This window comes from Triturus cristatus, chromosome 4_2 (genome assembly GCF_964204655.1).
Source record: "Triturus cristatus chromosome 4_2, aTriCri1.1, whole genome shotgun sequence".
NCBI lineage: Eukaryota > Metazoa > Chordata > Amphibia > Caudata > Salamandridae > Triturus > Triturus cristatus.
Window position 1 is genome coordinate 969,166,276 of NC_140586.1, and position 25,372 is coordinate 969,191,647.

A 25,372-nucleotide genomic window follows, 5' to 3' on the forward strand; every position below is an offset into this window, starting at 1 on the left:
ACTTTTTTGGGCGGATGGGGGAATGAATGCCCGGCCTCTGAAGTACTTCCATTTTATTCCCTGAAAAATAATTGGCATGAAGCTGGTGCAGGTAATATAATCATAGATGTAACAAAATAAAAGTGTAACAGTTGTTTAATAAAAAAGACTTGATTTGGTTAAGTCAGAAAGAATACTCTCCAGCACGGTGGTTTGCATGTAAAATATATTTTTTTCAATTTGTTTTGAAAAATTTGGCGCTAGCATTGGGTGCTCTCCTACAAATAATTTTAGTTGTTAAGGAGCCACTTTTGATATATACGAATGCTGCTCCACTAATCCTATTAGCCATTCGTCCACATTAGTAAAGTTTTGGTGTTCTACATATATTTATCATTTCTCTCATATCACTTGTGTTGATGTCAAGTATGCTAATTAGTTCTCACTTTTAATGTGCCTTACGATTTGAGAACTCTGCAACTGTTGAAATGTGACAGACTGGATCTATAAACCCACCCAAGGGTTAAACTAGACAGAGTGACAAGGAACGGTGGGTTTAGTGAAGGAAGAAGGCTACAGTTATGCAGTTTACATCATAAGCAGCAGCTCTTGAGATTGCGAATATACACAGGAAATGCACAAGGCTGCTGTTAATATAAAACCTAAACTACAGACTTTAGAGGTTGGGGAGAAATAATATTGATTTCAAAGTTTTTTGGAGAACAATCAAAAAACATACACTTTTACGAACTTCCAGGTTTCAAGAATGGAGGTGTAGATTGCTGGAGCATGGCAAGTGGAAGTACAGAGGCATCTGTACAATGCTTAAGTCCCAATCTTTGTACGAGTTGGTGATGGTAAAACAAATCATACAAGCAACATTTAAAAATATAATGAAGCAAGACAGCTATCCCAAAACAGCGCTACCAGGTACTGATAGCTTTAGTAGATTTAAACTCACCTGTTATCCTGTGGTGACTGCAAGCTTAACAACAGTCTTTTCGACCAGGGCAGCAGCAGGTAGAGGCTGATCAGGAATTACATCAGAACCCAAGCAAGATAGTTAACAAGCTAAAACTAGAGACTGAACAGAATCTGCACCCTGTTTAGCTTCACCTGAAGTACAGCTTGAGAGGCAGGTACCACTGCCACACCCTCCTTGAATCTCCACTGGAGGGCCTTTTACCATGTCTATTTAATTCTATGTACGAGCCAGGTAGTTGGGAATTGTGTTACTGAGCGATCTTCATACAGAAGAAAAAGTGGGACTAGTAAGAAGACCCACTATATATGACCTGGGCTGCTTGTTGCAGGTCACACTTTCTTTAAAAAAAAGTGTGGGTTACTTACTATATGAAGGAATAATTAGAAATGACAAAGCAGAGGGCAAATATTTCTAGTTGCTGCAATTTTTGAAGGTTTCTAGGAAGCACCTGGAGGCCAAGTTTCCAGTGAACTCCTGCTGAGGATATTTTCACGCTTGAATCACTTTCAACCACAGACCAGGATGCAATCCAGCCTCGTAAATTAACTCTCCAAGCAGCAGAGCTCCCAAATGCACACGTAGCTTTCTTTTAGCTAATGATCTCATGAGTCATTCATGAAGAGGAGACGACTAAGAATAAGATATTTCCTCATCAATTTCATACATTGGTAACTTCAATAAACTCACTTATTGGCTCAGTTACTTGATATATGATTTAAACAGCCTTCCCTTCGTGCAAGTGTTATATTTCCTTATCGCTCAAAGTTTGTGTGAACTGCGTCAATATCTGACAAACAGAAGCAGTTAATGTGCTATTTTACATGTCGCACTGCCGTCTAGTGGTACAAAAGGGCGTTTCATCTACCTTTAACAAAACATATTTTAGATAGCGAGCTTACAAAATGCAAGTAATTGCACAAGCCGGGATACTGAAGTATTGTGTCGCGGCGCCCCTGGCTATTTTTGGGGGCGCACCAGGGCGCCACGGAGCACAGATTGGGAACCACTGCTCTAAAATCAGCCGAACTACGAATTCCAATTTACTCACCTGTTATCAGGAGAGAACCCAGTGCTGCATCTTTTAGCCCAGCACTGACCCGGAAAAGTAAATCTAAGCGTATTTACCAGTAACTTGTATTTCCGTCTATAGGAATCCATTGTGTGGTTTTCAGCAGAAAAGTTTCTAAGTGTCTATTTTCACAAACTAAAAATATTCCTCTAAAATCAGCCGAACTACGAATTCCGATTTACTCACCTGTTATCAGGAGATAACCCAGGGCTGCATCTTTTAGCCCAGCACTGACTCTGAAAAGTAATTCTAAGCGTACTTACTAGTAACTTGGATTTCCTTCCATAGGAATCCATTGTGTGGTTTTCACCAGAAAATTTTCTAAGTGTCCATTTTTGAAATGTATAAATATTCCTCTAAAATCAGCCGAACTACGAATTCCGATTTACTCACCTGTAATCAGGAGAGAACCCAGTGCTGCATCTTTGTGCCCAGCACTGAACATGAAAGGTAATTCTAAGCGTATTTACAAGTAACTTGTATTTCCTTCCATAGGAATCCATTGTGTTGTTTTTCAGCAGACAAGTTTCTAAGTGTCTATTTTCACAAACTAAAAATATTCCTTTAAAATCAGACGAACTACGAATTCCGGTTTACTCACCTGTTATCAGGAGAGAACCCAGTGCTGCATCTTTTAGCCCAGCACTGACCCTGAAAAGTAATTCTAATCGTACTTACCGGTAACTTGGTATTTCCTTCCATAGGAATCCATTGTGTGGTTTTCAGCAGAAAAGTTTCTAAGCGTCTATTTTCGCAAAAAAAAAATTCCTAAAAAAATCGTCTGTATGACTTAAACACATTCTTTCAACTTTTTACAGGAGGTTGGCCAGTGCTGGATCCAGGATCCACCACTGAGTAAGAAAAAGTAACAATAACACTACTTACCTGCTAAGTGAATTTTCTGCCATAGGATAACATTGGTGATTCTATGTGAAAAAAATTGTAAGTGTTAACTTTTAAAATACAATAATATTCCTTAAAAATAACAACTGTAACCAAAACGCTTTTACTCAACTGTTTACAGGAGATGTCCAAGGACTGAATCTAGGATCCAGTCCTGTGGTTAGAAAAGTAATCCATAAAGTAACTAATTGCATTTGACTAGAAATTCACGTTGAGCTCAATGTTGCATTGTGTTTGAAATTGGGTTGCCCATTGCAACAACTGTAACTACTGTACTCAAAAGTATGTTGCCTATTTGCCAAGTATTTAAACTAAAGTAATTCATTCTGAGAAAGTATATTTTGTATTGTAATGTATAATGTAATTATGATGTAATTAAAAAAAAAATATCTAAAAATAAATAGTTTAAACAATGTAGTAAATCAGTATAAAAAAATCAGTATAACAATTAATACATTAAAAATTGTCATTTACAAAACCTTTTAAATTCACTGAAAAAAACATAGGTTTCAGGGCGTTATAGTTAGGAATTGGCATTCAAAAAACTTTAGAAATTCACTGAAAAAACCAAAGGTTTCAGGGGCGTCATAGTTAGGAATTGGCATTTAAAAAACCTTAGAAATTCACTGAAAAAACCATAGGTTTCAGGGGTGTTATAGTTAGCTGGACATTTCCCTTGTACAAAACCCTAGAAATTCCCCTGTTATAGTTAGTTCAGCTAACTATAACTCACGCCCCCGCAATGCACTGCTGATGACGTCACATATTACATCACTCATGACATGGTCAGTGACATCACTCATGACATCACTGATGACATCTCAAATGACATCACTGATGACATCACTGATGACGTCATCCAGTGACTGTGTGTTTCTGTAAAGTTTAAATATATTTTATATATTTATAGTGAAAGGCCTGTGGAAGAATGAGTGGGTAAACAAGTGTGTGAATGGATGATTTTCTAGGTGCGTAACTGACTCTATAAGTGAGTCATTAAATGTATCTTACTGCGGACAAGTGACTGAACTGTGTGAATGTCTGTATGTGTCTGTGTGTAGGTGTATAAGTGGCTGCATGGTTTTGTGAATAGCTATATGAGTGTCTATATGGGTTATTGATTGGTTGTCTGAGTATCTGTATGGGTGCCTGAGTGTTTGTGTGGGTAGGGTGTGTGTGACTCTATGCATAGATGTGTGAGTGGGTGATTCTATGGGTGCATGGTTTTAAGAGTGCATCTGTGATGGACTGTATGGTTGAGTGAGTGTATGTATGGGTGTGTTAGGGATTGAATGTATATCTCAGTGGTACATGTGTGACTAACTACATATGTGAAAGGCAGTATATATGCGTGTAAGAGTATATAAGTGGGTATATATGAGAGTGTGTGATTGTGAGAGTGGCTGTATGGATGAGTGTGTGCTTGTTTCAATGATTGTATAAGAGTGAAAGAATGTGGTACTATTTTTATGAGAAAGTGAACTTGAGTGTGTTTAACTGTATAGGTGAGTAAATTGGACTGTGTTTAATTACTTGCACGACTGACTAGGTGTGTCAGTACCTCAATGGATGATTGGTGGTCTGTGAGTGTCTATATAGGTGTATAAATGCATATGATAGTCTTGTACGGAGTGACTGTAAGTATGAGTGACTGTACAGGTGAGTGAGTGGAGGTGTATGTAGACCTAAGAGTTAATGAATGGGTATGTAGCTATTGGTATTGGAGTATCTATGGTTTTGAGAATGGACGTCTGAAATTTGGAGTTGGTGTATCAAAGGTTAAATTAGGGTGTGAGAAGATGCAGTAATTTATCACATGGATGATGTCATCAGTGATGTCATAAGAGATGTCACGAGTGATGTTATGAGTGATGTCACTGACCATGTCATGAGTGATGTAATATGTGACGTCATCAGCAGTGCATTGCGGGGGTGCGAGTTATAGTTAGCTGAACTATCTATAACAGGGGAATTTCTAGGGTTTTGTACGAGGGAAATGTCCAGCTAACTATAACACCCCTGAAACCTATGTTTTTTTCAGTGAATATATATATATATATATATATATATATATTACCTACTGGCGGTCGCCAGTAGGTAGTTATAGTTAGGACCCCTTTTCCATAGGAAATCCGCAACATTCTATTTTGAATAACTTTGGCGCCGGTCGACGAATCCTCGCGAATTTCTCAAAATAGGTGGGGCGCTACGCTCCGCTCCTACCCTGAAAGTCTCGGGGGGATTCGTCAAGCGGGGGCTGAGATAAAAGGGGGTCCCAAAACGCGTTTTTCCCATGCATTTTTCCATAGGACCTTTAGACAGGGCTACAGCCCGAACGGCTGAACAGAATTACTAGAAATTTGGCAGAGAGGTAGTCCCTAGGTCAAGGAAGTGCCTTTTGTAGGTTTGGTGTAAATCTGTTCAGTAGATTCTGAGAAAATAGCCTTTAAATCAATATATATATCTGAGCCAGCTTACGGTACGCTTACCGTAAGCTTACCGTACGCGTACGGTGGCGTGCGCGAGCGCGATTCTGATTGGCTCTTAGATCTTAGTAAACATTCGAATCGGCCGAAACCAGGAAGCGGCGGCCGCCATTTTCTCTCTCGCACTGAGAGTTAGGTTGTTAAATAAAACCAATACACATGTAAAGGAGCTGTTTTGACAGCTCACACACACATAGCCATGATGAGGGAGTCCCCCAAGACCCCCCAAGGTCAAAAAAGCCATTTTTATTTTTTCGCTAATTTCGCCGATTACGCTTACCGTACGCGTACGGTAAAAAATATAAAAAAAAAACACTATCCACACTCTCCCCACCCCCTGTGCTTTTGGTGGCCGCCGGCCACCAAATGTGCAGGGCTAATCAGATGTGTTTAAAAAACCACAATATTTTTAACAAAAATAATCAAAGAAAAAATTATCCACACTCTCTCCACCCCGTGTGCAAATGGTGCCCGAAGGGCACCATTTGTGCATGGCTTATAAGCACCGTAAGCACAGTAAGCACCGCGTGCTTACTGTGCACGCACGGTGCGCGAAGCGCACCGTGCGCGCACGGAACGAACTGCGTTAAGTGGGCGCGCACGCCACGAATGGCGTAAAGTAACTTAGCATTTAAAAAACCGTACAAATTCACAGAAAAAACCATAGGTTTCACACACGTTATAGTTAGGAATTAGCATTTAAAAAACCTTGCAAATTCACTGAAAAAACCATAGGTTTCACACATGTTATAGTTAGCGGAAATTTTACTGATAAAAAAACCAGTGAAATTCCCCCGTTATAGTTAGTGCAGGCAACTATAACTCACGCGACCGCAATCTTCTGCTGATGACATATGTGTCTTTATGAAAAAAAAATATTTGTAATATATGTATAGCTAAAAATGTATGGAAGAAGACATGGGCAAATAAGTGTCTAAATACAGTATTAGCATCAGCAGAGGATTGCGGTCGCGTGAGTTATAGTTGCCTGCACTAACTATAACGGGGGAATTTCACTGTTTTTTTATCAGTAAAATTTCCGCTAACTATAACATGTGTGAAACCTATGGTTTTTTCAGTGAATATATATATATATATATATATATATATATATATATATATGAGCTTTGCTTCGCTCACACGTTTCTTCCAAGAGAAACAAGAACGAACGTGGACCTCGTTGTATAATTCAAAATTTTATTTCTCCTTGTCCGCCATTACGCGTTTCAGCCGTCAAAAGCGGCCTTGATCACATGACAATGTTCAGACATTTTTTCCATTATTTAAAGTGCTAGTGCTTCCAAAACCAACCTATCACACATGTAGAAATACGTAAATAGTGAAGAAAGACTGAACTAACATCCTGTAATTGAGGATCCACATATGTAGTTCATGTACAATAAACTTGATTGCAAAAATGCAATTAAAAAACAATATTGGTAAAATACCTCCTTAGTACATTTCATACATGCCCATGAAGGCCATTATAACAATTTGAAAAGCATTGATGGTATTTATACTTTCACTTGGTTAACTGTTTGAATACAGAATGGTAAATATCCCACATAGGGCTAGTCTCAATCAATATGGTGTTTATCAAATAACTGTTTAAATACAGATAAAGAAATGAATATCCTTCATGGAAATATTTTCAGTCGTTATATTACATGCGTGATTGTGAAAAAAGAATAATTAAGTGAATGATTAAAATCTACTTGCCATTTATCTATATAAACTACTACTTGAGTGCTACCTCGGTTGCAATTTAATGACAATTGTCTGTATTAAGGGCATCTATGTTAAATACAATAGAAAAATGCATTGATAAGTAATCATTGCATAAAATTCCCATATTTACAAATTGTAAATTCATTAATGCAAACATGAGGCACTCAGTAATTTGAAAAAGGTGCAGAAAGTGCTAATTGGTTCAAAAGAGCCACAGAATCTAAAACAAGAGGGATTGAAATTTTTGCATACATGCCAAATAGAGACGCTAATAGGGGAGTCAGGCTGATTGAGCTAATATTTTTTGCTACTGAATCATTAGATGACCTTGATCTATAAACCATCAGAACAAACAATACAGTATTAGCATCAGCAGAGGATTGCGGTCGCGTGAGTTATAGTTGCCTGCACTAACTATAACGGGGGAATTTCACTGTTTTTTTATCAGTAAAATTTCCGCTAACTATAACATGTGTGAAACCTATGGTTTTTTCAGTGAATATATATATATATATATATATATATATATATATATATATATATATATATATATATATATATATATATATATATAATATGCTACTTACCAGTATGCATCTGTTCTTGGCATGTAGAGTTGCAGATCTAAAAACTTTTATATAGATCGCCATTTGGTGTTGGGCCGGGATGTTTGCAGTTTGTTTTTCCTCTTGGAAAGTCTTTGGAAGTCACGAGGTCGGTGACTCCTCCTTTGGATCGTATTGCGCATGGGCTTCGTGTCCATCCTCAGATTGTTTTTCGCCAGCAGGGAAAGATGGAGCGTAGTAACAACAGTGAAGAAACCCATGTGTGTTGTATCTAAATAAGATAGACTGGAACAGATACAGGTAGCCGGGGAGGCGGGTGGGCGTGTGTAGATCTGCAGCTCTACATGCCAAGAACAGATGCATACTGGTAAGAAGCATATTCCGTTCGAGGCATATGAGCTGCAGATTACACACTTTTGCACAGCAGTTCCCAACCTTAGCGGCGACCACCAGCATCCGTTGCAGTGGTTTGAAATAGTGTTTTTAGTACAGCCTGGCCCACACTAGCTTGTTGCTTGGTTTGCACATTATACACAATAGTGTTTAGTGAAAGTGTGCGGTGTTGACCATGTAGCTGTTTTGCAGATATCATCTAGTGGGATGTTCCCTAGAAAAGCCATGGAAGCTCCTATCTTCCGTGTAGAATGGGCTTTAGGGGGAACGGAAAGCGTTCGTTTTGCTTTGTGGTAGCAAATCTGGATGCATTTTACAATCCACCTATCTATCCCTGATTTTGAGATGGGGTTGCCCTTGTGTGGTGGAGAGAAAGAGACAAACAGTTGTTTGGTCTTTCTGAAAGGTTGTGTTCTTTGGATATAGTGAAGTAAGGCTCGTTTGACATCTAGCGTGTGAAGAGCCCTTTCTGCAACGGTCTGAGGTTGCGAGAAAAATACTGGTAATTCTACAGATTGGTTTAGGTGAAAAGGGGAAATGATTTTAGGTTTTGGGTTGGTACGGAGAACAACCTTGTTCTGGTGCATTTGAAGAAAAGGTTCTTGTATGGTAAGTGCTTGTATCTCACTGACCCTTCTAAGGGAAGTGATGGCTACAAGGAAAGCTGTTTTCCATGTGAGGAATTGCAGTTCGCATTTATGCAAAGGTTCGAAGGGAGGCCCCATCAGCCTTGTGAGCACGATATTTAAGTTCCACACAGGTGAGGGTGGTACTCTGGGGGGAATTAATCTTTTGAAGGCTTTAATGGCAGGTACTCTGAAAAGTGATAGGTGCTGCCTGTTTTGTAAGTAAGCTGCAATTGCTGCGAGGTGTAGCCGAATGGAGGTATAGGCTAGATTACACCTTTGTAGGTGGAGTAAGTAGCATATGATGTGTTGTATAGACACGTCTAGAGGATTGATTGTGTTGTTGTGGCAATAAACAACAAATCTTTTCCACTTGGCAGCATAGCAGGATCTAGTGGTAGGGCGTCTAGTTTCTTTGATGACGTTCATACAGTCAGGGGGAGGGTTTAGGTACCCGAATTCTAGGATTTCAGGAGCCAGATCGCAAGGTAAAGCTGCGCTGGGTCCGGGTGCCTGATCTCTCCATGGTTCTGGGTTAGGAGGCATGGTGAGAGGTGTAGCTTTTGGTGTGGTACTACCGAGAGTTCCAGCAGCGTGGCGTACCACGGTTGTCTGGTCCACATTGGAGCTACTAGCTGTTGTAGCTTTCGTACGACTAATGAAATGAGTGGGAGAGGCGGAAAAGCGTACGCAAATTTGTCTGACCAGTTCATCCATATCGCATTTCCTTTGGACAGTGGGTGTGGGTATCTGGCGGCGAAGCTTGGGCATTTTGTGTTTTCGTGGGTGGCGAAGAGGTCTATCTGTGGATGCCCCCACATTTGAAAGAACGGATGAAGAACCTGTGCGTGAAGTTCCCACTCGTGGATCTGTTGTGTCTGTCTGCTGAGCAGATCTGCCACGGTGTTTTGGACTCCTGGGACATGTTGAGCTAGGAGAAAGATTTTGTGGGGAATTGCCCATCTCCATATGCTCTGTGCTAATTGAGAGAGCTGTGGAGAGTGTGTGCCGCCTTGTTTTTGAATATAATACATGGCCGTCATGTTGTCTGTGCGAATGAGGACTGTCTTGCCTGAAATCTGTGGTTGAAAGGATTTCAGGGCTAGAAAGATAGTTAGTAACTCCAGATGGTTGATATGGAGTAACTTTTGTTGCGGCGTCCATGTGCCCTGCACTGTGAGGTGTAATAGATGAGCTCCCCAGCCGGAGAGCGATGCGTCCGTTGTTAGTATTATTTGGGGAACCGGGTCCAGGAATGGTCGACCTTTGGAAAGGTTTGTGGTGTTCCACCACTGCAGAGAACGATGGGTGCGACCGTCTACCAACACCAGATCTGTCAGTTGCCCCTGGGCCTGGTTCCATTGGCGCGCTAAGCACTCTTGGAGAGGACGCATCTGGAGTCTTGCGTGAGGCACTATGAAAATGCAAGAGGCCATCATCCCTATCAGTTGCATAAACACTCGTGCTGGAAGGGAGTGTTGAAGTATGAATTTTTGTCGTAAAGCCTGACTGCTTGCAATCCTGGCCGGATTGGGGTAGGCTATTGCTTTTGAGGTGTCTATGGTGGCACCGAGGTATTGTTTTATGTGGGATGGTGTTAGCTGGGACTTTTGGTGGTTCACCGTGAAGCCTAGTTGGTGAAGTAGTTGGATTGTGGTGGCGGTGTGGTGTACACATTGGTTGTATGAAGTGGCTTTTATCAGCCAATCGTCCAAGTATGGGAAGACGTGAATGCGCTGTCTTCTGAGGTGTACCTCCACCACTGCTAGGCACTTGGTGAATACCCGTGGTGCTGTTGTGACTCCGAACGGGAGCACTTTGAATTGATAGTGTTGTCCGTCCACTACAAATCTTAGGTACTTTCTGTGAGCATGATGTTCTGGAATGTGGAAATATGCGTCTTTCAAGTCCAGTGTGGTGAGAAAGTCGGTTTGCGAGAGGAGCGGAAGTACCTGCTGAAGCGTTACCATGTGAAAATGGTCAGAGTGTATATATGTGTTTAGGGGCCGGAGATCTAGAATAGGTCGTGGAGTCTCGTCCCTTTTTGGTATTAGAAAATATAGGGAGTAAACCCCCAAATTTTGTTGATTGACAGGAACGTGTTCTATTGCGTGTTTTTGTAGGAGGGAGATTACCTCCTGCTTTAGCAATGTGGAATGTTCTTGTGACATTGGGCGTTGCCTGGGTGGAATGTTTGCGGGGGGTAGATGTTAATTCCAGGCAGTATCCTGACTGAATTATTTGGGTCACCCATTTGTCTGAGGTGATGGTCTCCCAGACATGAAGGAAATTTGTGAGTCTGCCCCCGACTGGAGTGGAATGGTCTGGGGGCAGCGGGGGGAAGTCATTGGGTAGTAGGTGTGGCAGAACGGGCGTTGTTTGTTTTGCCTCTGCCCTTGTTGTTGTTACCCCTGTAGCCGCCTCTTTGGTAACCTTTTGTAAAGGTGGTCTGAGTAGGGGACTTGTACGATGTGGACGCTGTGTTTGAGGAGTAGCCTCTGGATGCACTTTGAAAGGATGAGCGGCGAAAGGAGCGTCTAGGCGGGTGAGACTGTAAGGCCTCCATGGATTTTGCTGTATCCGTGTCCTTTTTCCTCTTTTCTAAGGCCTCATCCACCTTTGGCCCGAATAGATGTTCCTGGTCAAAGGGATGGTTAAGGATAGAGGCCTGTACTTCTGGTTTAAACCCAGATACTCTTAACCAAGCATGACGACGGAGAAGGACGCTGGTGTTGATGGCCCTGGAGGCTGTGTCTGCTGCGTTTAGGGCACAACGTATAGAGGTGTTTGTGATTGTTTTACCCTCTTGAATCAACTTGTTGGCTTTACTTTTATATTTTTCAGGGAGATGTTGCATTATGCTCTCTAATTCGTCATAATGAGCCCTGTCATATCTGGCCAGCAGTGCCTGAGTGTTTGCTATACGCCATATGTTGGCGGCCTGGGATGCTGTGTGTTTGCCTGAAGCATCTAGCAATTGTGATTCCTTGTCAGGTGGTGGTGCATCACCTGACGCTTGTGAGTTTGCCCTTTTACGTGCCGTAGAGACCACTAAGGAATCTAGTGGCGCTGGTCCTCTGATGTAAGAGGGATCTGAGGGAGCAGGTTTGTACTTTTTTTCGATACGTGGGTTAAGGACCCTGGCTCTCACTGGGTATTTAAAAACTTCTGCCGCATGCTTTACCACCCCTTTGAGCATGGGCAGTATGGAGGTGGACGTCTGTGTAGTATCGAATGTGTCTAGGAGGAAATCTTCCTCCACAGGGTCATTATGCATGTCCACCCCATGATAATGTGCTGCTCTTTGCAGAAGATGGTTAAACCCTAGTGAATCTTCAGGTGGAGATGGTCTAGAGGGGTAAATATCGTCTTGTGGGACGTTGGGGATATCTGGTATATGGTAATCGTCCCATGGATCTGGAGATCCTGTAGGGGTGGGGTCTTGTGGCACATCCCCTGTATCATAATATGGGTCCCCCCTGATCATCATCGTCTGGAGATGGAGTAGGAGAACGATGAGGTGGGGGTGGAGAGGGTGGAGGGGGTGGAGGTGGGGAAGGAGGAGGAGGTGGAGGAGGAGGGAAAGGTATTCTGAATGGAGAGGTAGCAGAGTCCTTCCTCTTTGGAGGTGGAGGCGGAGCAGGCTTCTGCAAATGTCTCGTCTTAGTAGAGAGCGTCAAATGTCCAGTTTTTGGATCCTTGGTAAGAGTTTTTTGCAAGGGATCCGGTGTAAATAACTCTGGTGAGGTAATTTGGTCCGTCGGCGTCGAAGGCGTCGAGGCCGATGGTTTTTCAGGTTTTTCCGTGCCGGTTTGATGTTTAGAACCCGGCTTGGGACCCTCCGGTCTCTTGGTCAGCGCCGAGATGTGCTTCGGCTTGGAAGTGTCGGTGGCCTTGTGTGGTTTGGTCGGCACCGAAGATAGCGTCGGTGCCGAAGAGCTGGGTTTCGACCCCGAGGGCTTTGGTGCGGAGCTCGGTGTCGAGGTGGAGTCCGTCTTCTTTTTCGGTGCCGAAGTGTGTTTCTCGGCACCGCTGGCAGGCTGGCTCGAGCCCGAGCCGCCGGAAGGCTTACTTGGCTTCTTCACCGGGCCCGAAGGTGGGGTGTGTGAAGCAGTGTCTCTGGTCTTGCCTAGGCCCGGAGGCGAAGGCGTGACCGAAGCCTTTTTGGATGTCGGCGTGGGTGTGGGAGGGGGTAGATTGGTACTCACGACCCTCTGCGCCGGGGTGATGTCCTCCACATCTGACTCGTCGGCCTCGGAAGCGCTGACGAGGTCCTCTTCGGTACGATGATGTTCCGGATCGTCGATGTCGTCTCCGAAGATGTCGACTGGAATGGACGTCGAGGAGTGTGCCATGTTCCTTCTGGCTCTTCGGTCCCAAATAGTTTTTTTGGATCGGAAAGACTTACAGGCCGGACAGTCTCGAGCCTCGTGTTCCGGGGAGAGGCAAAGGTTGCATACCTCATGAAGATCGGTGTGGGGAAATTTGGACCCACATTGAGGGCACTTTTTGAATGGAGCTCTTTCCATGAGCCAGGACCGGAGCCTGAGTAGGCCCGAAGGCCGTCGTCGACGACTGGAACCGAAGGTTTGTGTTGATGAGAAAGCGCGTTGATTGAAGAGATCGTGATCGAAAAAATACAGCGATTGGGGTGAGGATTGCGCGTCGATCGTTGAACTGGAAGCTGTTCGGAACCGGAGCGCGAAGATCACATCCGAGCCTGATGGCGGAAAAAAACAATCTGAGGATGGAGCCGAAGCCCATGCGCAATACGATCCAAAGGAGGAGTCACCGACCTCGTGACTTCCAAAGACTTTCCATGAGGAAAAACAAACTGCAAACATCCGGGCCCAACACCAGATGGCGATCTATGCAAAAGTGTGTAATCTGCAGCTCATATGCCTCGAATATATATATATATATATATATATATACATATACATATATATATATATGTATATATATATATATAGCCTTTAAACTGGACACCAAGGCCCAAGAGATGCATCTGCAACTGACATGGCTGCAGTGTGTAAACCACACTTCTATATTTCAATTATTCTATGAAACATTTATTTGACTACAAAGAGATCTATTAAAAACGACTCAGCATGCCACTCTTTGGGAATGACCGAATCACTTGCTTATCAGTATCCAGCTGCAAGCCGAACTTCCTCGGGTGATTTCAAAGCTCACTTAATTTTCACAACAACAACTGATAATTCAAGCAGTGCCATAGCCCAGTCGTGTCATAATCACTTACTTACTAGGACTAATAATGTTAAATGGCAAACCCCCAAAGGAACTATCAACTGTGCCGCCTTTACAAACTCCAGATGTCACTCTACAATAGACTATCCACCATTTCCAAGGCCCTGCCTCCAGCACTGTTCGGCATGATGTTAAACCAGGAGTTGAAAGTGATCACAGCTCTCGAGGAGTAAGAGAGTTATCTCTGTATTATCAGCCGGATCCAATATTCTCCATCAAGTGATCCCCTCCTTGATTTGAAAGACTGGCCTGGGAGTCAACCAAACAGCCTGAAATGATGGGTATTGAGGGAAAAAAAATCAATGCTACAAAATGAAGCGTCTATGACGGAGATTTGGAATCAAGCATACCAATGTTTAATAGAAGCCTTTTCAGCTAAAACAAATGAAGGAGGAAACCTACCATAATTGCACACAACAAAAGAAGGCCCCAACAGAGCTTCCAGCAAACACATTTGTCAACAATTTCTTCTCGAAAACAAGCTCTGAAATCCCAGAGAAGTATACAAGCAAGAAATATGGAAGGCAAAAAGGGCATACCGTGACGAGTTATGAGCTGAATGGCATCATGCCATTAAAACAAACAACATCCATGAGTTTTGGGGAATTATTAATGACCTGGAAAATGGCGGCAGAAGGGCTAATGGTGCTCCTGTCACAGAATCTGTCTGGGAGGACCTCCCCTCTGAACTGTATGGTGTGCGACTCAAATCCCACATAGATGAGGGCGTACAGTGGAGAACATTGACCCTGGTTCTACAAAGTGACATAAACTAATATACACCAATGAGCTTGAGCTCTTACACAGAAATAAAACTGAGCTATTAAATGGGGAAATTGTATCAACTCTTCTTAGCGGGATTACATCAAACAGAGCGCCGGGCCCACGTGGTTTCCACAGTGCCATTTTTAGAGCCAATTCAGACCAGTGGTCAGAGATCTTGCCTCCTTTATTTAATGAGATCCGACTGACGAGGTCAGTGCTGGAATCATGGCAAGGGAGCATACTGCAGCCCATGTATAAGAGCGGGTCCCTCTGACAATCCTGCAGACTGACGGCTTATGGCTCTAACAGATGTTCAGGCGCAGGGTTTCGCATTAAGTTTACTTGAAGAACTCGAAGAGTGAGCAGAATTGCATCATAGAATCTCTGTTCACTAGTCAGGATTCCGAAAAGACCAGTCAACAACTACTACCTTACTGTCTCTTACACTAATGGCTGACAGAGCAATTTATAAAAGGCAAACACCATAATTTATTTTATTTGAAGAGTTTGATAAAGCATGAACAAGACCCAGAAAAGGGTATCAGAGCGCTGTACAAAGGAGGGCACAGGGCAAGAGTTTTAAAACAAGGGTGCGGTACAAAATAGAACACAAAAATTAACAAAAAAGTTACAGCAGGTAATACATCAAAAAGGACCTGTGAAGAGAAAACATAAGAAATGTAGAGTGATTGGTAAAAAGACTGTCAAGCTGCTGCTGGAAGTGGATTAAAGATGGCATCAGGGCTATTGCTGTAGATGGTCATTCAGTATCAGCCACTTGACATGTTTTTTGAAAGAGGTAGTCGATGGGTTGGATCTGATCTCGGTAGAAAGAACATTCCAGATTCTAGGAGCAAGACCCGAGAAGACATGGTTGTAAGTTCTTTTCTTATTGAATTTGGGTGGTTTCAAAAGTAGAGTATTAGAGCTTCTTAATTTCTGACTCGAGCCAGATAGCTCAAGGTTTTTTGCTAGGTAGACGGGGATGTTGTAGTGAATTGCTTTGTGCATCAGGCAAGCAATTGTGAAGCAAATCCTTGCTTCAATGGATAGCCAGTTAAGCTGAATTAAGTCCGGGGTGATATGATCATGTTTTCTGGAACCCGTGATGAGTCTGGCTGAAGCGTTAAGGGTGGCTTTAAGCGGAGACAGACTCGCTTTAGGAAGGCCTGCAAGGGTCACCAACCCATATTCCAGGCGTGAGATACCGAGGGATTGGACAGCTGTCTGGATGTCCTCAGGAGGCAAGAATGGCTTGACTTTCCTTAGGGTGTTGAGCTGATGATTAGCACCCCTAATAGTGACCCTAATGTGAGCTTGTATGTTTAGGTATTTGTCCAGGGTGATGCCTCAAGATCTAGCACAGTCAACAACTTGCGGGGTGCAGTTGAGTGCAGAGAGTTGATTGATCCAGTTTTGGGTAGGAGCCGAGTGGTTGCGCGGGGAAATTTGAAGGAATTCTGTTTTAAGGGAGTTTAGCAACAGATGATTATGTGTTTTCCAAAGCGCATCAAGAGTTTTTATGTCGTCAGGAGAGGAGATCTTCAGCTAAAGTTGCGTATCATCAGCGTACATATGGTATTGAATGTTGGATTCGTTCAGAATATTGGAAAGAGGTTCCATAAAAAGGTTGAAGAGTGTGGGAGAGAGCGCAGAGCCTTGAGGAACTCCAATCGTGGCCGGGGCACTGGCAGCAAGTGATTGGTTAACTTCGACTCTTTGGGTACGGTTATATAAGAAAGAGGCAAACCAATTTAAGACGGGGCCCGATAACCCCATCCTGTGTTGAAGAAGAGCAATCAGGTTTTCATGTTTAATAGTGCCAAATACAGAGGACAAGTCAAGCAGGATCAGAAGACAAGGGATCTCAAGGTGTCATCATCTATGTGGGTTAGAGCTGTTTCCGTGCTGTGCCCCGCTCTGAAACCAGACTGGTAAAATCTTCCTCACCAGGGTAGGAGGTCATGGGTGCCGAGATGTGGTTTATGGTATGAGAGTCTTGTTGGATGATTTCAAACAGTTTCTTGGGTCTATTTTTAGCGCTGTCCAGTAGGATTCTGAAGTGATCTGATTTCGCACTGCGAATGTGTTTGTTGTAAGCGATTCTCAACCTCTTTAAGTGCTTGAGGCTTCTCGTGGATGGAGAGTTCCTCCAAAGTCTCTCAGAATGCCTAAGTTTGCGACATTCCTCGTTTATGGATTCAGTAAACCAAGGTTGGGATTGTTTGGTTGGAATCCTTTCGAGTTGCATGGGATTGATGGAGTCAACTATACTTGACATGGAATTGATGTAGTGATCCGTGTGGTCGTCAACGTTAGATATGTTGGGGGGAGGCTGAAGCAAGTTCTTGCGAATGGTAGATCGATTATTGAGGTTGATGTCTCTCAGATTGCGAACAAGCTCTTCGGTTTTAAGCGGTTGCCTTTGTCTGAACAGGACTTTTTCCAAAATGTGAAAAGAGATTTGGTGATGATCCGACCAATCACAAGGTATAATGTCATCAAGAAGAATAATGTTGTCTCTAGCTATGATAAGGTCAAGGGTGGCGCCTTTATTGTGGGTGGGACCATTGCAGGCCTGGATGAGGTTGAGGTCAGAGAGGAAAGCCTTAAAAGAGCATACTAGGGAATCATTTGTGTTGTTCCAGTGAACGTTAAAATCTCCAAGGAAGATATGGCTAGCGTGAACGTCAGCGCAAGAGGAAATGGACTCCATAATTTGCTGTAAGAAGAGCAGAATGTCACCAGGTGCATGATATATCGTGTGGAGCACACAAACAATCTTCCAATTGTTCTATAGAGGCTCCCCCAGACGCACACCGTGCTTCGTAATCACTATTGAGGTCCCCCCCAGATGCACACCACGTTCTGCAATCATGATAAAGGTCCCAACAGACGCACACCGCGCTCTGCGATCATGATAGCGGTCCACCCAGACGCACACCATGCTCTACAATCACTATAGAGACCCGCCCCAAATGCATACAGCGCACTACGATCACTGGGAGGCGTGTAAAAGAGGTTGGGTTTAATAGAGAGTGTTTCACGCACATCCAGTAGTCTCCTATGGGTGCTGCAGGGGAGCGTGTAAAAGAGATCAGGTTTATTAGAGAGTGCCTCACGTTCACCCGGCAGTCTCCTAGAAGGACTGCTGTGGGTTGTAGAATAGGTTGTGTTTGACTGAGAAGGAGTCTAATGTTCACCTACTGTTCTTATCCAGGTGCTACTGGAAAGGGCATTGAATAGGTGGCTTCGACAGAGAGAAATGCAGAGATTAGAGGCGCAGCTCGCCTCTTTCATAAAAGGGCACTGTTAGCGTATACATGTTTGCACTCTAGATTGCAGTTGTTGATTATGGGGAGCCACACAGAACTTGGTATTGCCCCCTCTCCTTTCCAATGCTTACGTGAATCTCCTGCCTTTATTCTTCACATTATGAGATTTTGATTTTCCAATGTATGCTGAACTCACCCAGCTAGTGGTCAACATGGATATGGGAGGGTACCAGATCCAGTCACTTACCTTGATCAGTGAGAATGTGTAATTATTGAAAAACTGTTTTGAGACTGAGACCCTCCTGCTGTGAGTCTCCTCGCACTCTACGTTAGGCTTTGACAGACCAACAGTGTTAGGTCGGGCCACTCACACCTCCCTGAAGAGGACCCTAGACATCCTCTCAAGCCCCCTCTGCCCATAAATAAGAAAATCACTGGAGTTTACAGAAAGTGTGTGAATGATTCAATTAACATTTATTTTAGAATTAATACATAGTCCATTACATTAATACAACAATATTATAGAACAGCGTTTCCCAAACTGGGTTACAACCCCTCTTTTTGGCTCCCAGCCAATATCTCGTGGGTCGCAAAAGAGTAATAAATAACGGTGCCTTTACATTTTGTAATAATCTTGTCAGATTTGCTGTGCTTTAACCTCTTCAATGCCCATGACGAGCTGGTCTCGTCATGGGCCGCGGTTGCGCTGTGCCCATGACGAGACCAGCTCGTCATAAACCCCGCCCGCTAATACAATGGCCGGCACAGGGCGGGGAAAGGGGCGGGCACTGAAGGGGTTAAATGCAGATGTCAAACGTTAGGATAATTCTTCTGACAAATCCTGCTCCTTCTGTTAACATGGGGATTGGTGTTTACTTTTCTTGCTCTGACTCCAAAGCGAGAGGAGTTTTTAAGGTGAACTGTGTGACAATCTCGCTGGTGTATGTGGAGTGTGAAAGGAAAGGCTGGTGGGTGTCATATTTTGTAACACACAACAACATATAAATACCGCCACCTTTCTTACCTGCTGATATATTTCAGAATATATCAGCAGTATGGAAAGCAAAAGGAAATCCATTATTTTGCAATTCTGAAGTGTGATGGGAACAAAGATTTCAAAAGGATAAAAACAAATCAAGACAGTTTAACTGGGTGATGTACAAATGATATTCACTGAACCCCAACTTCTATACATTATCATTAGGGTGCTTTATATCTTTATCAGTAAAGCTGTATGTCTGCAAATCTAGTGGTCAGAAACTGTGCTGCCTCTAAATGACGCACGTTACTGTAGGATGCTTTATTATTATATTGGCGACCCACGCCCCGCCATGCACAGCTCTGTTATCAATGATGTCATTTCAAATGTTACAGTGATGATAGCAATGATGTTACAGGACATGCCATGAGTGATGTAATATGTGGGGTAATTAGCTGTGCATGGTGAGAGTATTACTTATAGTTACTTTAGGGAACGAGTTATATTTATTGTTACTAGAGATAATAATAACTGTGGAATTTGAGTGTTTTCTTAGTTTAAAACGTTACATTGATACAGAACTTTTCACCTAACTATAACAACACTTTAACCTTAGTTCTTTATGTGAATTTCTAAGGTTTTTTTCCATGTAATGCAAGACATAATTACAACTCATAACTATAACGCCACTTTATCCCTTACTTTTTTCAGAGAATTTGTAGGCTTTTTTTAACATAAAGACTTATATTTTATTACCATATGTAAAGCCAACCCCCGCCACACACGTCCTTTGACTGTGCGCGGAAAGAGGTTAAACGCAGGGCCTGCTGCCAGCCCCTGCCTCCAAACTAATGATTTTGTTAACGAGTCACAACACCAAATATAACAATAACTATTGGCTTCATCAAGGGGTGAACATATCAATATATAGGAATATATACATATATATATATCATCTTTCTATAAAAATCACCAGTGCTTTTGTGAAATGTATATTTCAGTAATCCACACATTGCAATGTTTAATAATAGTGACAATTATAAACATGTTTAATAAAGTTTTATATTAAAAAATCACGTTTGAGAGTCTTTTGTTTCACATAGTTTATATTATCAAAGCAGTTTGTGGTCTGTAAAATGTTAAAAGAAACACTCAAAAACATATTTTTTTAATAAAACCTACATGTCTCTGAGTCTTTTAACATTTTTTCAGCTCACAAAAGGGAATCAGAAAAAAAACACGAGAGCCTCGAACTCCCAGTGAAGACCATAGAGCTCCAGCTAGGAGTGTTTTTGAAAAATATGGTAAGTTCTCCGGGGGTCATAGATTCAATGACCCTGGGAACTTTTCACAGTTTTTTCAAAGATGATGTTTGAAGGCTGCTGCACTCCATGCAGCTCCTCCACAACATTATTAAAATGTTTGGTGTTCCCCCGTGCTTTCTAGGCAAACCACCATGTAAAAATATGCTTAAATATACCCTGCAGGGCATTATGGGGCACCCTTTCAAGGAGCAGTAAATAACAAATGTGCGGCTCCTGCCTCTCATGTATTTTCTTTGTTGTTCTTTTTATTTAGGGTGTTTTGTGCAGCTCCAATCTCCAAGCCTTTACAAGCCCCGGCAACCCCATACCCAGGGCCGCACTCATTTATTTATGGAAGGGGTATCACATCTCTGCGGGACCCCAATGACAGGCAGTTTTCTATTAGGGAGGGGGGTTGTGTACCCCCTCCCCAAGCCTCTGAAGATTCACTAAACTACTTCCACATTCATTGAAATGGTATCAGTGTGTATTCACTGATGTGTTTGGAGGATTGATAAGTGACTAAAGCTTTTCACACATTCACTTCACTTGAATGGTTTTTCCCCCGTTTGTGTTTGTTGTTGTCTTTGTAGGTCTGATAATTGCCTAAAGCTCTTCAAACATTCACTGCAACTGAATCCTGTGTGAGTTTGCTAGTGAATCCTTAATGCTCAAGAGTCAGTAAACCTACTGCTATATCCAGTGCAATTATATGGTTGTTCCCCTGTGTGTCTTCGCTGATGAATCCTGAGCTTTGAGGAATCGCTAAAACTCCTTCCACATTCATTGCAATGGTATGGGTTTTCCCCAGCATGTGTTTGTTGGTGTTTTTGTAATTCTGATAATTAACTACAACTCTTCACGCCTTCACTACAATTGTATATTTTTTTCCCTAGTGTGTGGTCGCAGATGTGTTTGGAGGTTTGATAACTGAACTAAGCTCTTCACACATTCAGTGCCCTTGAATGTTTTTTTCCCCATTGTGTGTTCACTGATGATTTGTTAATGCTGAAGATTGTTTAAAACTATTGCCACATTCATTGCAATGGTATGTTTTTTTTACCCTGTCTGTTTTTGCTGATAACGTTTTAGCTATGCATTCTGACTAAAGTTCTTCACACATCCACTGCAACTAAATGGCTTTTCCACAGTGTGTGTTCGCTGATGACTCTTTAATGCTGAAGAGTCACTAAAACCACTGCCACATTCACTTCAATGGTATGGTTTGTCCCCATTATGTGTTTGCTGATGTCTTTGTAACTGTGATAACCAACTAAAGCACTTTGCACATTCTTTGCATTGGTATGGTTTTTCCCCTGTGTGTAGTCGCTGATGTCTTAGGAGATATGAAGATAGACTAAAGCTCTTCACACATTTACTGCACTTAAATGGCTTTTCCCCTGTGTGTGTTCGCTGGTGTCTTTGTAAGTTCCCTAACTGACTAAAGCTCTTCACACATTCTGTGCATTTGAATGGTTTTTCCCCTGTGTGTGTTCGCTGATGAATCCTGAGAGTTGAGGAATCACTAAAACTACTTCCACATTCACTGCAGAGGTATGGTTTTTCGCCTGTGTGTGTTTGTTGATGTCTTTGTAGGATTGATAATCGACTAAAGCTCTTCACACATTCACTGCAATGATATGGTGTTTCCCCTGTGTGTCTTCGCTGATGAATCCTAAGCTTTGAGGAATCACTAAAGCTCCTTCCACATTCATTGCAATGGTAAGGTTTTTCGCCAGAGTGGATTCGTTGGTGTTTTTGTAGTTCAGATAATTGACAAAAGCTCTTCACACATTCACTACAATTGTATGGCTTTTCCCCAGTGTGTGTTCGCATATGTGTTTTGAGGTGTGTTAACAGACTAAAGCTCTTCCCACATTCACTGCACTTAAAGGGTTTTTCCCCAGTGTGTGTTCGCTGATGATTCCTTAATACTGAAGAGTAACTAAAACTACTTTCACATTCACTACAATGGTATGGTTTTTCCCCTGTGTGTGTTCGCTGATGACTTTTTAGAGATACTTTCTGACTAAAGCTCTTCACACATTCACTGCACTTGAATGGTTTTTCCCCTGTGTGTGTTCGCTGATGACTCCATAATGTTGCGTAGAAACTAAAACTTATTCCACATTCATTGCAATCATATGGTTTTTCCCCTGTGTGTGTTCGATGATGTTTCTGTAGGTGTAGTGATCGACTAAAGCTCTTCATGCACTCACTGCACCTAAATGGCTTTTCTCCTGTGTGTGTTTGTTGATGCTCGTTTAGGTGTGCTGATTGACTAAAGCTCTTCTCACATTCACTGCACTTGAATGTTTTTTCTCCTTCGTGTGTTCGTTGATGGCGCTTGAATAGGGATGAGAAATTAAAGCTCTCACCAAATGTGTATGATTCTTCTATCTTGGTTGGCGTCTGTAGGTCTGGTATATATTCATCTACATCCCAAGACTGTGCTTCCTGAAGTGCCAACATGGCTGAAAAAACACTTGTGTTATTCTAAAATGTACTGTATGTGTGTGGTTTTTTGCACGTTTGATTTCTGATTTAATAATAATATTCAATAGCCATTAAATATTTTCCACACTCATAATATGTATGAGGATTCTTTGTAGGCGATTGTGCCTTTAGATAGGATTATGGCTATGCACGCTTGCGGGTAAAGATGTATCTTCCTTCTGGCCGGTACAAATTGGGACAGTCTGTTGTATTGTAGATAGAAGAACTTCTCTTTCCTTTACCTGTCAGTTGTCTGGCTCCGCTCTGTTGTGCTTTTCTCTGTTTACTGTGGTTTGGCCAGAAAGAGTTTACAATACACCTAGAGCACGGAATGATGGCTTGTCATCATTTCAGAAAACAGAGCACTGCGGTAATCACATCATACCGATCCCATGATCAAAGCTGGTTTTGGTCACTTGGTCACTTGTTTATACTTGTTGTTGCCAAAATTTTCTAGAGGTTGTTTCTTCGTCTTGTGGCGTGGAGGTGCACAGCTCACACTCTTACATCCGCTGAATTGCCCTTGCCTGCTTCATCCAGGATCTGTCAATTTATGTGCAGGTTCCTCTATCGTCGACTGCACTGATGTTTTCCTGAAAAAACAGAGACCATTGTTGGAGACAGGTTTTTGCAGATTTTGAGTTTCAATTTCATTATCCATAATAATTTCATGAATCCGAGGCATTTTTTCTGCTGGATGTAAAGATATATAAAATTAATAAATGGAAACAATGGAATGGGAATTCACAATATTAAACTGGCTGTAAAAAACATCTCTTCTTTACCATCTTTAACCCCTTCGCCGCGGCGCGAATTCCGCCGCAGCGCTGGGGGGTTTTTCAGTGAGCGCGATGCCGCCATGCTCATGACGGAACCACGCCGTCATGAGTCACGGGCGAGCTGTTCTCATGACGGAGTGGTTCCGTCACGGCGCCGCCCACTTACGTTCCGCACCCGCACAGGCGGGGAAAACGCGCCGCGTAGGCGGAGCGGCAGCCAACGGCCACGGCATGACGGAACCACTCCGTCATGAGCACAGCGCGACCGTGGCTCATGACGGAGTGGTTCCGTCATCAGCAGGGAAGGGGTTAAAACTTAGCAGGGAATATTTCATCATACATGGATATTTAACTAAAAGCTCTGTTGATCACGTCACATCTTATTAAGTTCTGAAAAAGAGGTGATTTACCAGTGTTCACCGAGTAACTTAGAAAAGAAAGGGAGGTCACGGAGCACCCACATGCTAGAAGTACAGCTTAAGGTAGATGCACAATGACAAGTTTTTATTTAAACAAGAACAGATTGTGGAAAAAGAGTGGGATCAGGCTGGGCTGCTGTTAATTCAGTAACTCTTCAGGAAGTATATAACAAAGGTAACTCTTCAGGAAGAGTATAACAAAGGTAACTCTTAGGGAAGTACATAACAAAGGAAACTGTTCAGAAAGTATGTAAAAAAAGTTACTCCATTGATACACTTCTTCTCATTCCTTTCCTGTTCACACTTGCGCAGCTCAAATGCCAACTCCTGTCTTTAACTCGCTGTTTGTTAAGTCACCTTTGACACTGTCAGTAGCTCCCTTGGTTCAAACATTTCTGGTTTCTTTTAACCTGGAGGCTTGGAGCGTTATTGTGAGTTGAGGTGGGTTTCCTATCGCAATAACTTCTGTCAATCTCCCTTAATCTAGTGCAGCTTACAGCGCCCAGTTCAGGCCCTGAAAGGCAACTTTGAAAAGCAAGGGCCCAATTCACAAAGGTACACTGAGACACAAGTCTAACTTTATGACATTCGGTATTCACAAAGGTACACTGAGACACAAGTCTAACATTATGACATTCTGTATTCACAAAGGTACACTGAGACACAAGTCTAACTTTATGACATTCGGTATTCACAAAGGTACACTGAGACACAAGTCTAACTTTATGACATTCGGTATTCACAAAGGTACACTGAGACACAAGTCTAACTTTATGACATTCTGTATTCACAAAGGTACACTGAGACACAAGTCTAACTTTATGACATTCTGTATTCACAAAGGTACACTGAGACACAAGTCTAACTTTATGACATTCTGTATTCACAAAGGTACACTGAGACACAAGTCTAACTTTATGACATTCGGTATTCACAAAGGTACACTGAGACACAAGTCTAACTTTATGACATTCTGTATTCACAAAGGTACTCTGAGACACAAGTCTAACTTTATGACATTCGGTATTCACAAAGGTACACTGAGACACATGTCTAACTTTATGACATTCGGTATTCACAAAGGTACACTGAGACACAAGTCTAACTTTATGACATTCGGTATTCACAAAGGTACGCTGAGACACAAGTCTAACTTTATGACATTCTGTATTCACAAAGGTACGCTGAGACACAAGTCTAACTTTATGACATTCTGTATTCACAAAGGTACACTGAGACACAAGTCTAACTTTATGACATTCGGTATTCACAAAGGTACACTGAGACACAAGTCTAACTTTATGACATTCGGTATTCACAAAGGTACACTGAGACACAAGTCTAACTTT

At 42.4% G+C, this 25,372-nt stretch overlaps 1 protein-coding gene across 1 annotated transcript in view; it reads right to left on the reverse strand.

The window, feature by feature from the left end:
* Positions 1-20,140: 20,140 nt before the first annotated feature.
* The window catches only part of LOC146839175 (uncharacterized), a 67,737-nt gene continuing 62,505 nt past the window's right edge, over positions 20,141-25,372 (reverse strand). Inside the window, exon 2 of the mRNA XM_085603189.1 lies at positions 20,141-23,418. Coding sequence (XP_085459315.1) covers positions 21,542-22,801 — 1,260 coding nt within the window. The 5' untranslated portion in view covers positions 22,802-23,418 and the 3' untranslated portion in view covers positions 20,141-21,541. The remainder of the gene's footprint in view (positions 23,419-25,372) is intronic.